Below are 16,093 nucleotides of genomic sequence, written 5' to 3' on the forward strand. Positions count from 1 at the left end.
TTAGTTTCAAGTATACAGTACATTTGTTAGACATATATATAATTTATTAGGTTGCCTTTTTGTTTTGCTGATTGTTTCTTTTGCAGTGTAAAAGGTTTTTAGTTTGATGTAGTCCTATTTGTTTATTTTTGCTTTTGTTGTCTTTTCTCTAGGAGACACATTCAAAAAGATATTACTAAGACCAATTTCAAAGAATTTATTGCTTGTTTTCTTCTAGGAGTTTTATGACTTCAGGTCTTACATTTAAGTTTTTAGTCCATTTTGAATTTACTTTTGTATATAATCTAATTTCTAAGAAAGTGGTCTAATTTTATTTTTTATTTTTTGCATGTATTGGTCATTTTTCCAACACCATTTATTGAAGAGACTATCTTTACTTCATTGTATATTCTTGCCTCCTTTGTCATAGATTTATTGACCGTATAATTGTGGGTTTATTTCTGGGCTGAACCTCAGTTTTTACTCTTGCCCTGGAGCTCTGCAAATATCTATACCTTCTTTTCTCTTTTCAAATCAACTCCCTCATGCCCAGTAATGATGTTACTTCCTAGTTCACTGAAAAACAGGGGCAACAGAAGGGAACATCTTTCTCCACTGTCTACTACATCTCCTTGCCTACCTACATTTCTGCTCTCAGACTCCGTCTTCCCTTCAGGCACTACAAATGTGTCTACCTAAAGCCACTCTCTCCACTGGTACACTGAATCCCAGTCACTCTCACTCCAGGACATCACTCTCACAATCACTCCTTCAATTCCTTGTCTCCTTTCCTCTTTACTTTGTCATTCGTATCAGAAGATACTCATTTAAAAAATCAATCCTCTTGATCCCTCATCTCCTACTTTACACTGCATTTCTCTCCTTCCCTTTATAACAAACTCTTTTGGAAGAGCTGGCTGTACTTTTGTTCTCTTCTTTACCTATTATTCTTTCTTGAACTCTCTCCATTTCTCCCACCAAGAGGTGGATTTATGAGGTCTATACCTCCTCCTTGTAAATCTAAATAGGTTTGTGACTCTCTTGTAATAGAGTACAGCAGATGTCATGCTGCATCATTTCTGAGATTAGGTCAGAAAAGATGATACAGCTTTTGCCCTGCTCACTTGCCTTTGGATCTGTGAGCACCATGTAAGAATTCTAACTATCCCAAGGTTGCCATGTTGTGAAGAAGCCCAGGGTACATGGTGAGGGCATGCATAAGTGTTTGGCTGACATCCAACTGCCAGAGACGTGAGAGATGTCTCCAGACGATTTCAGCTCTCAGAAGTTAAGTCACCTTCAGCCTTTAAATCTTCCTGGCTGAAGACCCAGGCATCACTGAGCAAAGACAAGCCATCCTCACTGTGTCCTTTCTGAGTTTCTGACATAGTATTTCATGAACATAATAAAATGGTTGTTTTATACTACTAAGTTTCAGGGTGGTATGTTAGGCAGCAATAGAAACAGGAACAGTCTCTGTGTGTACATATATACATTCATATATTTCCTAGCTCTGTCTGCTAAGAAGGCTGAGAAACAATAACATCCTAGTAACAATGAGAAAATTTGGTGCCAAGATCTTGGTTTCCAAATACCATGTTATGTTAAAAGAAGTCTGAGCCCCTTCAATAAATGCTTGATTCTTGGACTGAGGCAGGAAAAGTACAAATTGAGTCCAGATTACCTCTTGTACCAGAAAGTCAAGAAGTGCTTAAATAATGTTGAGGACATTTTAAAAGGACACAGGAGCTAGCTTGAAGGGCTTCCCCATTTGCCAAATTTGGGAGAATTTTTGCATCAAAATAATAATGATAGTAACTGATTATAATTTATTGAATAAAATAGAAATCCATTGTCCAGACAATCTAAATGAATATGGTAATGGGTTAAAATGTATTGAGTAAAATAGTAATCTATGAGTCCATATGACATAAATAAATGAATAAATGGGAGAAAAGGAATGGTCTCCCATTGTTAACTAAAAACTGAAAAAAAAATGATGACTAAAAAAAATGACCATTTAATAAATTTCACTATGGTGGTTATTCCAATGGGGGTCATCAATAGGTAATAAGGAAGATAGGTGGAGATTTGATGATGTACCAGGTTAGGAATTACAAAAGGACAATTGGTGTATTTATGCAGAGAAACCTGCCAGACTGGGTGGGCAGTACCAGGGATGAGATGGGCTCACTTCCTGCACCTTTTGATGTGATGCACTGAGAAGGGCACATCATTTATCTTCTGTCATTACATGCACTTAGGTTTAAGGGACATCTTACAGAAATGAAGCTCTGTACTCTTTAAAGGTGATTCATTAAAGACAAGGAAAGACAGAGGAACCACACAGATGAAAGGAAACTGCAGATATGTGACAACCAAAGGCAATATGTGATCCTGGACCAGAAAAGACAGAGGCATTATTGGGACAGCTGATGAAATTGAAATGGTACCTGTGAATTGGATAGTGGTATTGATTTCTTAATTAGAGTGGTATATTTATTTGCTAGGGCTGCTGTAACAAAGTACCACAAACTGGGTGGCTTTAACAACAGAACTTTATTGTTTCACAGTTCTGAAACCTAGAAATCTGAAATCAAGTTGTCAGTAGAGTTGGTTCTTTTTGAGGGCTCTGAGAGAGAAATCTATTTCATGCCTCTCTCCAAGCTTCTGGTGGTTTGTTGGCAATCTTTGACAATCCTTGGCTTGTAAACACATCAACCCTATCTTTACCTTCATATTCACATGATAGTCTCATTGTGTACAGGTCTGTGTCCAACTTTCCTCTTTTTATAGAGACATCAGTCATATTGGATTAGGGGTCCATGGTACTACATACAGTATGACCTCATCTTAATTTAACCAATTGCATCTGCAACAACTTTATTTCCAAATCCTGAGGTATTGGGAGTAAGGACTTCAATATTTGAATGGGTGCAGGGCAGGAAACAATTTAACCCATAACAAATGGTTATGTTGTGGTTGAGAGAGATGGAGCAAACAGAGCCGAATGTTAACAGATGGGGAATCAGGGTGAAAAAAATATTAGAGTTCTTGATACTGTTCTTAAATGTCTTCTGTAAGTTTAAAATTACTTCAAAAATTTAAAAACATTTGGTAAGGTGCTGAGTTTATGTATTACATAAGATCTTATTGCTACCATGGGAGAGGAACTGTAGGAGATTATGAATGTGTTCAGATATCCTTATTACAAACTTGCTTGAGATGTGAGGGTTTCAGAAATTAACACATTATATTTACATAGCACCTCATAATTTACAAAAAAAAAACCCAACCCCTTAATTTGTTTGTCCCTCATAACAATTCTGTGAGGCAAGAAGTTTTCTCAATTTTATAAAAAACTAAAAACAAGATCAGATGATTCGCCCAAGGTCGTAATCACACCACTGTTAAAAGGTAAACTGAGGGAGCACTTGAGGTCTTGTTCTCTAGCATATGTCATCAGTTTTGGCTCAAATAAACTCATAAAAATTTTTGAAAAGATATACTGAAGCATATTAAAATTTTTAAGTTTATATGAGCAAAAATCCATTTGAATGGGGCAGCACCAAACTGGAAATGATTACGAGCACTCCTCAGACAGGAGCCAGAGAAAGTATGGAAGTGGAAAAAGGAAATTTTTTGATTGGCTGTAGCTTAAAGCCTACTTAAGACATTTACAGGTTGAGATTTTGGTTCGTTTAAGTAGGCCACCAAGGTGTAAAAGGGTTGAAGAATGAAAATTCAGCTGAATATAAATTTAGAGATCTAATTGGCTTTATTCAGTGATTCATAAATCAGGCAGCGTTTTATCTATTAAATAGAAAGGTGCCCACAGAAGCTGGACAAATGTAAGGCTTTTAGAGGCAGAAATAGGGGGAGGAGGAAACAAGGAAGTTAAAAGAATGGATTATTTTAGGCAAGGTCACTTTCTCTTAGGGGAAAACATCAGCCAGATTATCTCACTAGTGTGACTAGGAAATTCCAGACTGATTGCTTTAAAACTGCATTCCTGGGAAAGTCTGAAACTGCAATTAGGTTAGGTTTTAAGTCTTGGTGGGGATTAGAAAAAGTGACTCCATTTTGGGCCTTTTAAAAAAAAAAAATGAGCCCCCTCTTTGTTTAATTAATTTAACACTTAACTAATTTAACTAATTTAATTAATTTAACTAATAAACGATTAGTTCAGACTCTGATCTAGGTTTTTTGACTAATAATGTGATCCTTTGTGGCAGCAGCAAACAATAATATGAGTTGGCTTTAAACAAAATTGCAACATCCTTTCTACCATTTGGTCTTACTATTAGGGTCAAAATGAAGTTTTGGTAAGAAACTCTAAAAGCTCCAGGTATGAAGCCCACTACCACTCTTTCTCTGTTGTCCACCCCACCACAACCACCATGGGTCCCCAGATCTCCATACGGGCTTCAATTTCCCTTGTGTACCTTCAAGCCAGTACCTGGGGAACAGGGTCAAGAGAAAGCTTTCAACTCTTGCTCTAGGATAACCTCTTGGAGGACATTTCCCACCAGCAACTCTCAGACCAGGACTTCACATGGAAAAATCTCACTCTTTGTTATTATTGCCCAAACACGTAATGCCCAATCATACATCCTCAACCTGCTGACCAATCACAGTCTTTTTTTTTTTTTTTTAAATAAAGTTCCCGCTGGGCTCCTACAGATGCTTCTCCTCTCAGCCTTGGTTAAGAGTCCCACCTCCACCCCGACCACCCAACTGTAAAGCTGGAATGGACTTTAGATCTGACAGTGGCTCACAGCAGCATACTAAGTCCACTTTCTCATGCTCTATCTGTAGGGGCTCAAGACCTTGAGCCTTGAGACTAGAGACCCTGAATGACTTGGGCACCCCCAGTTTGCATGTCTCTATGTTGGGCCTTCAGTTTCCAAAACACAGAATTATAGGACGATAAAGTTGGACAGACTTTAGGAATCATTTAGTCCTGACCATTCATACATTTCATTGGATGATTATGTGATTGTTCCAATGGCTCAGAGGCTCTACTCTCCTCTTTCTCTCTTGGGTAAAGGAATTAAGGTCAAGCCAGGCAGGTGCAGGACTTGCCATCAACATGCCCCTTAATTCCAGTATTGCTGAGCAAGGGCTTCCATCTCAGCCTCCCTGATCCAGCCAGCTGTCAGACTGTGGGTTAGGATGGCAGAGGAGGAGGGTGATGTGGACGAGGAGGATGTGTTCCTGGCTTTTGCCCAGGGTCCTTCTCCTCCTAGGGGTCCCATACGTAGGGCCTTGGACAAGGTCTTCTTTATCTTCCTGGCCCTTTTTCTCACACTGCTGATGCTGGAGGCTCTTTATAAACTGCTGTGGCCACTACCGTGGGCAAAGTTTGGGGACTGGCTCCTGGGAACACCTCAGAAGGAGGAGGAGCTGGAATTATGACCAACCTTCCTATAAATATCCTCTTACCCTGCCACGGAGGTGAGAGGGGAGATGCGGGGAAATGGGACTGTTTGGGGCTGTGGAGGGAACACCTGGATAGCTTAAAGCAACTGTCTTAAAATTTCTGTATCTATATTCCAGGAAATAATTTTGAAAATGTTTGTATTCCTCACATATTTTTAAGTGAGCATCTAAAATTTTTCATCATAATTAAAATTGTTTCAAAGATGGAATTCCTGGAATATCAAAAATATTCGCATTTTAAAATAAAACAATTAAATCGCCCTTTTGAATATACACAGGAACTGAAATATCAGAGTGACTTGATATCTATTACCATCCATTTGAAAACACATAAATAAGCTCTTAAGAATTGGAAATCATTCCTTTTCTCCTTTCTCTCCTTTCTCCTTGAACTACTTCCCCAGAGACCATTTTATACTTTTATACTTGAAAGCCTGAGATGAAAAATATTTTTTTCTTATGATCGAAACTCTAGCTAAAAAAAAATTCTTCAGGGTTATCATTACAATTATTATGAAAGCAGAACTGATCAAATAGCATGAAGATTGTACACATTTTTATAATCATTAAAAATAAAAATGTTTTAATGATATGGACAAGGTGATGTTTATGGTGCCTTGATGAAAGAACTAGTCTACGTATCTCCTTATTTAAGACAAAAGAAGACTGAAATCCAGGAGATTTCATGGTTGAGAACTATACTTAAAAAAAAAAAAAGATGGAGAAAGTATATTGTAAAGGGGAAAGGAAAAAAAAGAACCTCTACTGCTAGCATTTACTCAGGAAGACAAATTTGGGGAAAGTTGAAGATCTGGCAATTACATCCCTCGTATCTCTCAAGACCGAGTGCTCTTTGGAGACTTTTCATCTTCCCCAACTTGAAGACTGTGTAGGCTTAGACGACTGGAACGAAGTGGTGTGGGATTCTTTAATGGAAGGGAGGGTTTGAGGTTCTGGAATCCTGAGGGCTTGGAGACGTAGAGACCTCTGCGGTCTTAGAAAGTGACAGGATGCTCGCCACTTGTGGAATGCACAAGGATGCATGAAGTGGGGATCTCAGCGGTGGACTCAGCCTTGCCTCCACGAGTCCCTCCAGCCTCCCTAAAACTTGGAGAGGTGGGATTCGGATGAGGCGGGTGTCCAAGTCGGTTTCTTCTCTGTTCGTTCTTTCCTCAGCTCTCCCACAGGAAGAGGAGGCGAGATCCGAAGTATTTTCCGAGCCTCATTTCGTCTCATCCCTCACAGCGGCAGTTCGCACAGGTTCTCCTCAAAGCCCCGCCCCATATCGCCTGACCTTAGGCCCTGGAGCTCCTGGACAAAGCATGGCTTCTGGATCATCACCGCCCGCGCCTCAAGGACCCTCTCCAGAAAAGTACGGAGAACCACCTAGGTCCCACCTGCTTGGATGGTCATTAGTCCTGTGGTGTGGTGAAGCTTGAAAAGCAAATCAACAACTATAGCAATAATAATAATAATAACAACACATTGTATAGCGCGTTGCGATCATTTGTGTGCATGTGTTTTGATTTCACAATTGGGAGGCGTAGGAACCTGGATGTAGAAGTAGCTGCTGGACAGCGGCAAGGGAGCGCGCAGCCCGTGGAAGGACAGGGGCAGACCCCATCGATTAAGCCGTGGAAACGGGTACTGGCAGGTAGGAAAGCAGCGCGGAAAGGCTTGTCAATAGCCCATCAGAAGGAAAAGGTTTTATTTCCCTCAAAAAAGACTTCCGCCCCTCCGTGCACCGCCTTGGAGGGCCCAATTCCTCTGCTGCTCTGTTTCGTTCCCCCCTCCCCTAATTGGAGAGGTGGCTCAATCCTCACTGCGCGCGACTCTCCACCGGTTGGGCCAGATGCAGGAAGTTTCTGATTGGCAGAGTCGAAGAAGCGCCGGGTGAAAAGAGCTCCACTGGCGGCGCTCTGGAGTCAGGGCAGAGTCGATATCGTACGGGAAAATGGCGGCCCCCAATAACTTAGGGACGCTCCGCGGGGATAAGCTTGCTCCCTACAGGTCAGGAGAAAGGTAGCCGCGTACTATAGCCAGCATTTGGAGGCGTTCGGAGGTCGGGCCTGCCGTCACTTCCGGCCACCGGGGGACTGGGTTCCGTACGACAATATGGCCACGCTTAGGTGCCTGTAGGCGGAAACTCTGAGGCTTCCGGTCCAGAAGAGGGCCTGCGGTGGGAGGGGGAAGGAAGGCGGAGGGAACCATGCGAGCTTCTGATATCCGCGGTGAGGGTCGCCTCGAGAGGCCGTTTCTGAGGTGGGGGCCGGACGGTGCGGGGATCGAAGGCGAGGGCGGGAATGTTGAGGGAGAGGTATTAAGGAGTCCCAGGCGCTGAGTCTGAGGGGCAAGCTGTGGTACTCTCCTTATCCCTGAAGGGGAGTGGGGCGGGCGGGGGCTGAACTGGGGGAGGGGACCTTCCAGTGGGGCTCATCTCCTCCTGAGGGGAAGGGGCTGGACTTAGGGTTTGGATTCGAGAGGAATCGGGAAAGCTCAGTGCAAGGCTCACAGTCGGTAACAGGTCATGAGAGAGAATGGGGAAAATTAGGGTGGGGTGAGAGGGAGGGGATTCGAGGTGAAATACCTTCGACTAGCGAGTTTGAGACCCGTCAGGGGGTGGAATATGTAGATAATTCAGAAAGGGGAATGTATTGTTGCGAGGGAACTTTCTTCGCCTCAGAGACTCTAGGAGTTGGGGTGATCCTTCAGGATGGGATGAGTGTGTGGATTTATCGTGTTTGAGAGCGAAAGGGGGAAAAACACGTGAGGTGGTGCTGACAGGGGTGTAGTACCTGTTCCTGGGGATGTCAGTGAAATCTGGAGTGCATTGTGGGAGGTGATCCGGAGTTGGGAGGAAAAATAAACTTGCCAACTAGGAGAAATAGTGGGGAAACGCAACTGAAAGACCGGATATCGATGTGAGTGGTGGAGCTAGGGGTGGAGACTTGAGGTTGATTTGGGGCTCTCTAGTAAAGGGCCCAAAAAACATGGTACTAATGGTTGCTGAAGATAGGCAGTGAGGACACTATTGGGCTGGATGTTACTGAAATCCAAGAAGACTGGAAAATGTGTGAGTTGAAGGGATGGGGCTATGCTAAAAGAGCTCTTTCTAAGGCCCCATCCCTTTCTAGCAGGAATTTCGAAATCCCCAACACTTCCTCCTTCCGGGGGATTTGATCCCCCATGGCCACCGCTAACAGCATCATTGTGCTGGATGATGATGATGAAGATGAAGCAGCTCAGCCAGGGCCCTCCCACCCAGCCCCCAAGGAGGCCTCAGTCTCACCCCAGGCAGAAGCCCCTGGCTCCTCGCAGCCCCATGGTGCGGAAGGAAGCGGCAAGAAATGCTACAAATTGGAGAATGAGAAGCTGTTTGAAGAGGTGAGCTTTAGGGGAGAAGATTCTTGTACCCCCGGTGGGGGGCGGGGGCTGACTGGCTCTCCTGTCCTTTCTTCCCCACTAATCTCACCTTGCCTTCTTTTTCTCAACCCCCTCCCTTCTTCTGAATCCTCCAGTTCCTTGAACTGTGTAAGGCGCACACAGCAGACCACCCTGATGTGGTTCCATTCCTCTATAAACGGCAGCAGCGGGCCCACTCTCTGTTTTTGGCCTCAGCGGAGTTCTGCAACATCCTGTCTCGGGTCCTATCTCGGGCCCAGAGCCGGCCAGCTAAGCTCTATGTCTACATTAATGAGCTCTGTACTGTTCTCAAGGCGCACTCAGCCAAGAAAAAGCTGAACCTGGCCCCCGCTGCCACCACCCCTAGTGAGCCCTCTGGTAGTAACCCTTCCACAGACCCCTCCTTAGACCCCACAAATGCGGAGACCACTGGCTCTGAGGCCCCAAGGACCCGTGGTTCCCGGCGGCAGATCCAGCGCTTGGAGCAGCTGCTAGCACTCTACGTGGCAGAGATTCGGCGGCTGCAAGAAAAGGAGTTGGATCTCAAAGAATTGGATGACCCAGACTCCACATACCTGCAGGAGGCAAGGTTGAAGCGGAAGCTGATCCGCCTCTTTGGGCGGCTGTGTGAGCTAAAAGACTGCTCTTCACTGACAGGTCGCGTCATAGAGCAGCGCATTCCCTACCGAGGCACCCGCTACCCAGAGGTTAACAGGCGCATTGAGCGGCTCATCAACAAGCCAGGGCCTGATACCTTCCCTGACTATGGAGATGTGCTGCGGGCTGTAGAGAAGGCAGCTGCTCGGCACAGCCTTGGCCTCCCCCGGCAGCAGCTCCAGCTCATGGCCCAAGATGCTTTCCGAGATGTGGGCATCAGGTTACAGGAGCGACGCCACCTTGATCTCATCTATAATTTTGGCTGTCACCTCACAGATGACTATAGGCCAGGTAGGGATTAGTAAAATGCCCATCGGTAACCCTTGTATGTCACGTGTGTGTAGAGGGGCAATATCTCGAGTCCCTTCTAGAGTTTGAGCTGAGTACTCTAATTCTTATATCTTCCCACATAGGCATTGACCCCGCACTGTCAGATCCCGCCCTAGCCCGGCGCCTGCGGGAAAACCGGAGCTTGGCTATGAGCCGACTGGATGAAGTCATCTCCAAATATGCGATGATGCAAGACAAGAGTGAGGAGGGCGAGAGACAGAAGAGAAGAGCTCGGCTACCCCAAGCCACCTCTTCCCATTCCACAGACCCCCCTAAAGCCTCCTTGGATTCTGGTGAGGTGTGGAAGGGATACACCTTTCAGAGAAACCTTGGTCTTCCCCTGCACTGGCCACAGAGAATCCAGGGTGATTGATGGGGGAGTGTGCAGAAGGAACACAACTAGATCCTCTAGGACAATGGATTCTTTAGAGCAGTGGTCCCCGACCTTTTTGGCATCAGGGACTGGTGCTCCTATGAGAATCTAATGCCTGATGAGCTGAGGTGGAGCTGAGGTGGTGATGCTAGTGCTGGGGAGCAGCTGTAAATACAGATGAAGTTTTGCTTGCTCACCAGCCACTCAACTTCTTGCTGTGTGGCCCAGTTCCTAATAGGCCACAGACCAGTTCCAGTCCATGGTCCAGGGGTTAGAGAGCCCTACCTTAGAGAAACTCCTTTGTCTCCCAGGGCCCTAGTGGAATGGCATCCCAGGAGTGCCCTACCACCTCCAAGGTTGAGACAGATGATGGGGAAGATGAAGAAAGTGAGGAAGAGGAAGAGGAAGAGGTCACAGATTCTGAAGAGGAGGAGGATCTGGAACAGATGCAGGAAGGTCAAGGGGATGATGAAGAGGAGGAGGAGGAAGCAGGTATGTAAAGCAAAGCCTCAGTTCTCTCTGTTGGCCATGAGCCACCTGTTTGAGACCCTTCCCTTCCTCTTACTCCTAGTGTCTTCGCAGCAGTATTTCCCCTTGTTTTCATGCTACCCTTCCCTCTTTTCTTCTTTTCCAGGTAAAGATGGAGAGAGGAGCCCCATGTCCCCACCACAGATCTCCCCTGAAAAGAACTTGGAACCCAGCCAAGGGATCAACAGGTCTTCAGGGGAACAGCAAAACAAAGGACTTAGAGTGTCATCATCTCCACTGTCAGAAGAGCCCCTGGCTACCTCCAGTATAGATGCTGAAAGCAATGGGGAATACCTTGAGGAGTTGCCCTTGGAGAAAGAGAGCCCTGTGTCTCAGGTCTTTGAGCTAGAGATTGAAGCCTTGACTGTGGATACCACCCCTTCCCCCGAGGAAGGAGACATTTCCTCTTCCAGGAAGCAATCAGAGGACCCCCTCACCACTGTCCTGGAGAATGGAGCAGCCATGGTCACCTCAACTTCCTTCAATGGAGGTGTCTCTCCTCATACCTGGAGAGATTCCAGTCCCCCTTGCAAGAAATCTCGGAAGGAGAGGCAAATGGGAGCAGGGCCATTAGGAAACAGGTAACAAGGAGGAAGAAGAGGGAAGCCAAGGAGGGATTGCAGGGGGCTTTCTGAAAAGAGTAATGAGGAACTGAGTCTGCTGGGAGAGACTGGACAGTCCCCCTCCAGTTTCAGGCTCCCTACTTTTATGTTTCTGTCCTTAGCTTTGTGGAAGGGCATGAGAAGACTGGGAAGAAGATATGTACCCTGCCCCACCCACCTTCCCCCTTGGCTTCCATGGCCCCAGTTGCTGATTCCTCAACGAGGGTGGACTCTCCTAGCCATGGCTTGGTGACCAGCTCCCTCTGTAGCCCATCTCCAGCCCGGTTGACCCTAAACCCCCAGTCACAACCCTCCCAGTCTGGTACTTACAAGGTAAGAGTGGGAGGCTGTTTTTACAGACTTCGACTTCATTCTCTTTCAATGTCTGTTCAGTTTTAGGTGCTCCCTCTGAATCTTGCACCTCCCCCCTCCTCTCTCTTCCTTTTTCCCCATCCCAATTTTTTTATCTGATAAGCTCTTCCCTATGTTTTCCCCCATATATTCCAAACTGACTTTTTGTCTTTCACTCCTTGCAGATGAGTGTGGCCACACAATGTGATCCAGAGGAGATCATCGTGCTCTCAGACTCTGATTAGCTGCCTCCCCTGCCTCCAAAGTGACAGAGGGCGGGATGGACTGAGCTAATCCCCTTTTGGTGGTGTTTCTTTAAACAAAAAAACAAGTTTTACACAGAAACGTTAATAAACAATAAAGTTCTTTTCTTATTGTATCCTTGTCTTTTCTTTGTCTTTCTCCCCTCACCGATTGGCCCCAGCTGTTCTCTGGCTCATGGTTAGCCCGGCCCCGGGATAGCCCTGTATCTGTCCTTTATAGCCTGCCCTTAGCCCGTCTCTTGGCGTTTTCTCGCCCTCAGGCTTTCCCCTTGCCCTTTGCCAGTCACTGAAAAAAGTGTTTGAGCCTCCTGAACGCGCTTTACTTTCTCACTTCGAGCGGTAGGAGTAAAAAGGCCAATCAGGGGCCGACTCAAGGTTATTCGGCCAATCCAGGCACGGAGGAAGGGGGCGGGGTTTCAGGGGGACTGTCAAGCTAAAAGACGAGGGCGGTTAGGTTCCGCAAACCAGCTAATGGCCACAGCACGGATGGCCAAGACCCGTTGCCAATGGGAAGAGACAGGCTTACAGAATTAAAGGGGAATGAGTGCTTCGGCCAAACCAAGTCTTGAGTCCTCAGCGGCGGAAGAGACATGGTACCTTTAAGGTGGAACGAAGCGACTGTTTTTTAAAGGAAAAGTGGTAGAGTCGGCCTAGTATCGGCAAGGGCGGGGTGCCGGCCTGTGCCCGAAAGGGCCTGGGGGCGGGTCTTAAGGGGGATGAGGCCTGAGATAAGCTGGGGCCAAAGGGGCGTGACCGGCAAAAGAGCCGGGGGCAAAGCTTAAAGGGAATTGGATAGAGAGGGTGGTTATCAGTACAAGAACAGACCTGCCCCCTCCGAAGAAAAGGGTGCAAAACACCAAAAAGGTAAATTTTGTAAAGGCTCACAAGCAAATGGGAAATTCCGAGGGAGGCACCCTACTCTGGAAGATCATGTTTTTCTCTAATCTCCAAGGAAAGAACACTGGATTTGGATTTAGGACACCTATGTTTGCTGGTGCTGCCACTTACTAGCTGTGTGACCATGAATAATCTCTTAATCTTTCTTGGCCTCAGTTTCCTCATCTATGGAATGGGGTTGAGAGGAATATCTACCTCACAGTGTTGTGGGGAGTTACTCAGATAATGGGTGTGTGAACATGCTTTTGAACTGTAAAGGACTGTTTCATTGTGAGATGTTATCATTCTTCTCTTTTTTCCTTCCCAGAGACCCCCCCGGCCGCCCTCCTTCCCTTGTTCCTGTGGCTGGGGGGGGTACCCCCTCCCTCCACACCATGGAGCCATCTCCTCTGTCTCCAAGTGGGGCAGCAGTCTCCCTGCCTCTGTCGCTGGCCCCGCCCCCACTGCCCCTGCCTGCAGCTGCAGTGGTACACGTGTCCTTCCCTGAAGTAACCAGTGCCCTCTTGGAGTCCCTCAATCAGCAGCGGCTACAGGGCCAGCTCTGTGATGTGTCCATCCGAGTGCAGGGCCGGGAGTTCAGGGCTCATCGCGCTGTCCTGGCTGCCTCCTCCCCATACTTCCACGACCAAGTCCTGCTCAAGGGCATGACTTCCATCTCGCTGCCCAGCGTCATGGACCCAGGAGCCTTTGAGACTGTCCTGGCTTCAGCTTACACTGGCCGCCTCAGCATGGCTGCTGCTGATATTGTCAACTTCCTCACAGTGGGTTCTGTGCTCCAAATGTGGCACATTGTGGATAAATGCACTGAACTCCTTCGTGAAGGCCGGGCCTCGGCCACCACTACCACCATCACCACTGCTGCAGCCACCTCAGTCACTGTCCCTGGTGCTGGGGTCCCATCAGGAAGTGGGAGCACTGTGGCCCCTTCCACCATGGGCTCTGTGCGCTCCCATGCCTCCAGTCGGGCCAGTGAGAATCAGTCACCCAGCAGCAGCAACTACTTCAGCCCCCGAGAGTCCACTGACTTCTCATCTTCCTCCCAAGAGGCATTTGCAGCTTCTGCAGTGGGCAATGGGGAGCGTCGAGGAGGTGGCCCTATATTCCCAGCCCCTGTGGTTGGCAATGAGGGGGCTACCTCTGGGAAGCTGCTGCTGGAAGCAGATGAGCTGTGCGATGATGGTGGGGATGGGAGGAGTGCAGTGGTTCCTGGGGCTGGGCTCCGGCGTTCCACCTATGCACCCCCCAGCATCATGCCACAGAAACACTGGGTATATGTGAAGCGGGGTGGAAACTGCCCAGCACCAGCGCCCCTGGGTTCCCAAGACCAAGATCTGGAAGAGGATGAGGAGGAGGAAGACCTGGTGTTAACCTGTGAAGATGATGAAGATGAGGAGCTAGGGGGTGGCTCCCGGGTTCCAGCAGGGGGAGGAGCTGAGGCTACCCTTAGCATAAGTGATGTCCGGACCCTGACTGAGCCTCCCAGCAAGGGAGAGGAGCAGGTCAATTTCTGTGAGTCCTCCAATGACTTTGGCCCCTATGAGAGTGGGGGTCCTGGAACAGGGCTTGATGATTCCGGGGGGCCCACCCCTTCCACCTATGCCCCCTCCCACCCACCACGGCCCCTGCTTCCTGTGGACATGCAGGGCAACCAGATCCTAGTCTTCCCATCATCTTCGTCCTCGCAGGCTCCAGGCCAGCCACCAGGGAATCAAGCCGAACATGGGGCAGTGACCCTGGGGAGCATATCCACAGGGGGCCTGGGCATGCAGGGTGGTGCTGTTGGGACCCCTGGAGGGACAGGCAGTGGGGATGGGAATAAGATCTTTCTGTGCCACTGCGGGAAGGCCTTCTCTCACAAGAGCATGAGAGATCGTCATGTGAACATGCACCTCAACCTGCGGCCCTTTGACTGCCCCGTGTGCAACAAAAAGTTCAAGATGAAGCACCATCTGACTGAGCACATGAAGACGCACACAGGCCTCAAGCCCTACGAATGCAGCGTCTGCGCCAAGAAGTTCATGTGGAGAGATAGCTTCATGCGCCACCGAGGACACTGTGAGCGCAGGCACCGCCTGGGCGGGGGCGGGGCCGGACCAGGGCCTGGGGGGCCCACTGGGCCAGCCTTGCCACCCAAGAGAGAGTCCCCCGGGATGGGCGGGGGCAAAGGCGACGAGGCGGGTGGGGCCACGCCGCCGTCCAGCCGTCGGGTCTGGTCCCCACCCAGCCTCCACAAAGCATGAAGACGCACACAGGCCTCAAGCCCTACGAATGCAGCGTCTGCGCCAAGAAGTTCATGTGGAGAGATAGCTTCATGCGCCACCGAGGACACTGTGAGCGCAGGCACCGCCTGGGCGGGGGCGGGGCCGGACCAGGGCCTGGGGGGCCCACTGGGCCAGCCTTGCCACCCAAGAGAGAGTCCCCCGGGATGGGCGGGGGCAAAGGCGACGAGGCGGGTGGGGCCACGCCGCCGTCCAGCCGTCGGGTCTGGTCCCCACCCAGCCTCCACAAGGCGGAGATGGGCTTTAGTGGGGGCGGAGGAGCAAACTGAATGGGGCAGGCTACTGGGGGTAGCTTTCAGGGAAGAAGAAAGGGAGTACGAGCCAGAAGCGCTGTGGCCCCCAGGTAATCTCTCACCACGGCTGTTTTCCTTATCTCTCTGCACTTGTATATATTCTGGAGGGCGAACCATATTGTGCCACCGACCACCCCATTCCACTCCTCAGCTCCTCCCCTCAAAGTATCCCTGGAACTAAGCCCTTCCTTTCCCTCAAATGGGTACCCTGAAGCCCCAGCTCCAGAGTAGGGTGCATATGGTGGGGGGAGGGAGAGGGTACCTGTTAAGCATCCTGGAGTCACAGGATCAAGGATCAGGTGGTCGTAGTCTGTACCTGAAGTCTGTGTTTGTGTTGTTGTAGGGACCAGGCCTTTGAGCCCCACCCTTGTCCTAGAACCCACCTCACTCCTCCCTCCCCAGGATGTGCCCCTTATTTCTACCCCAATCTCTCCCCCACCTTGGGGTCCCTCAACTCTATTCTCTTTAGGGAGTAAGTCGTAGGAGTACAAGGTTTTTATTTTAAATCATATTTTTTTTAAACGGTAATTAAAATATTTATTGGTCATTGCACTTGGCTTGCCGACAACCCCTATGTGTTTGCTGGGGACCTGGCACAGGTGGGGGAAGGAGGAGTAATGGTTCTCTATGAAGTGGATTCTAGAGGGAGAAGACGGGAGAGCTGGGGAAGACTGTGGGACTCGGCGGTGCTGGGTAG

General features: G+C 48.4%; 3 protein-coding genes across 15 annotated transcripts; all 3 read left to right on the forward strand.

Annotated features, from left to right (window-relative positions):
* Positions 1 to 5,154: 5,154 nt before the first annotated feature.
* SMIM40 (small integral membrane protein 40) lies at positions 5,155 to 5,459 on the forward strand. The gene has a single exon (XM_039856154.1). The coding sequence runs from the start codon at positions 5,155 to 5,157 to the stop codon at positions 5,395 to 5,397; it is 243 nt and encodes an 80-aa protein (XP_039712088.1). The 3' UTR covers positions 5,398 to 5,459.
* Positions 5,460 to 7,285: 1,826 nt separating this feature from the next.
* DAXX (death domain associated protein) lies at positions 7,286 to 12,043 on the forward strand. Of its 8 annotated transcripts, none has more exons than XM_039856238.1 (8): positions 7,286 to 7,431; positions 8,556 to 8,805; positions 8,940 to 9,771; positions 9,894 to 10,108; positions 10,495 to 10,675; positions 10,818 to 11,292; positions 11,436 to 11,646; positions 11,850 to 12,043. In XM_039856238.1, exons 2-8 carry the CDS (start codon positions 8,608 to 8,610, stop codon positions 11,907 to 11,909), a joined length of 2,172 nt encoding a protein of 723 aa, XP_039712172.1. In that variant the 5' UTR covers positions 7,286 to 7,431; positions 8,556 to 8,607; the 3' UTR covers positions 11,910 to 12,043. The 8 variants fall into 8 exon arrangements, with proteins under 8 accessions (XP_039712172.1, XP_039712174.1, XP_039712170.1 ...); XM_039856240.1 differs by having other exon boundaries at positions 7,296 to 7,431; positions 8,559 to 8,805; XM_039856236.1 differs by lacking the exon at positions 7,286 to 7,431 and adding an exon at positions 7,509 to 7,652.
* Positions 12,044 to 12,180: 137 nt separating this feature from the next.
* On the forward strand, positions 12,181 to 15,948 carry ZBTB22 (zinc finger and BTB domain containing 22). Of its 6 annotated transcripts, none has more exons than XM_039856252.1 (3): positions 12,181 to 12,531; positions 13,132 to 15,058; positions 15,334 to 15,948. In XM_039856252.1, the coding sequence occupies exons 1-3, from the start codon at positions 12,518 to 12,520 to the stop codon at positions 15,370 to 15,372; spliced, it is 1,980 nt and encodes a 659-aa protein (XP_039712186.1). In that variant the 5' UTR covers positions 12,181 to 12,517; the 3' UTR covers positions 15,373 to 15,948. The 6 variants fall into 6 exon arrangements, with proteins under 6 accessions (XP_039712186.1, XP_039712187.1, XP_039712189.1 ...); XM_039856253.1 differs by having other exon boundaries at positions 13,132 to 14,801; positions 15,077 to 15,948; XM_039856255.1 differs by having other exon boundaries at positions 12,181 to 12,520.
* Positions 15,949 to 16,093: the final 145 nt, after the last annotated feature.

This window comes from Pteropus medius, unplaced genomic scaffold (genome assembly GCF_902729225.1).
Source record: "Pteropus medius unplaced genomic scaffold, Ma_sr-lr_union100, whole genome shotgun sequence".
Classification (NCBI taxonomy): Eukaryota; Metazoa; Chordata; class Mammalia; order Chiroptera; family Pteropodidae; genus Pteropus; species Pteropus medius.

Bases quoted from the DNA above. Each gene is read 5' to 3' on its own strand.
- SMIM40 (XM_039856154.1), top strand. From the start codon at position 5,155: ATGGCAGAGGAGGAGGGTGATGTGGACGAGGAGGATGTGTTCCTGGCT.
- DAXX (XM_039856238.1), top strand. From the start codon at position 8,608: ATGGCCACCGCTAACAGCATCATTGTGCTGGATGATGATGATGAAGAT. The intron at 9,772-9,893 runs GTAGGGATTAGT...CTTCCCACATAG, and splicing joins CACAGATGACTATAGGCCAG to GCATTGACCCCGCACTGTCA. The intron at 10,676-10,817 runs GTATGTAAAGCA...CTTCTTTTCCAG, and splicing joins AGAGGAGGAGGAGGAAGCAG to GTAAAGATGGAGAGAGGAGC.
- ZBTB22 (XM_039856250.1), top strand. From the start codon at position 13,064: ATGCTTTTGAACTGTAAAGGACTGTTTCATTGTGAGATGTTATCATTC. The intron at 15,059-15,333 runs GCATGAAGACGC...AGCCTCCACAAG, and splicing joins CCCCACCCAGCCTCCACAAA to GCGGAGATGGGCTTTAGTGG.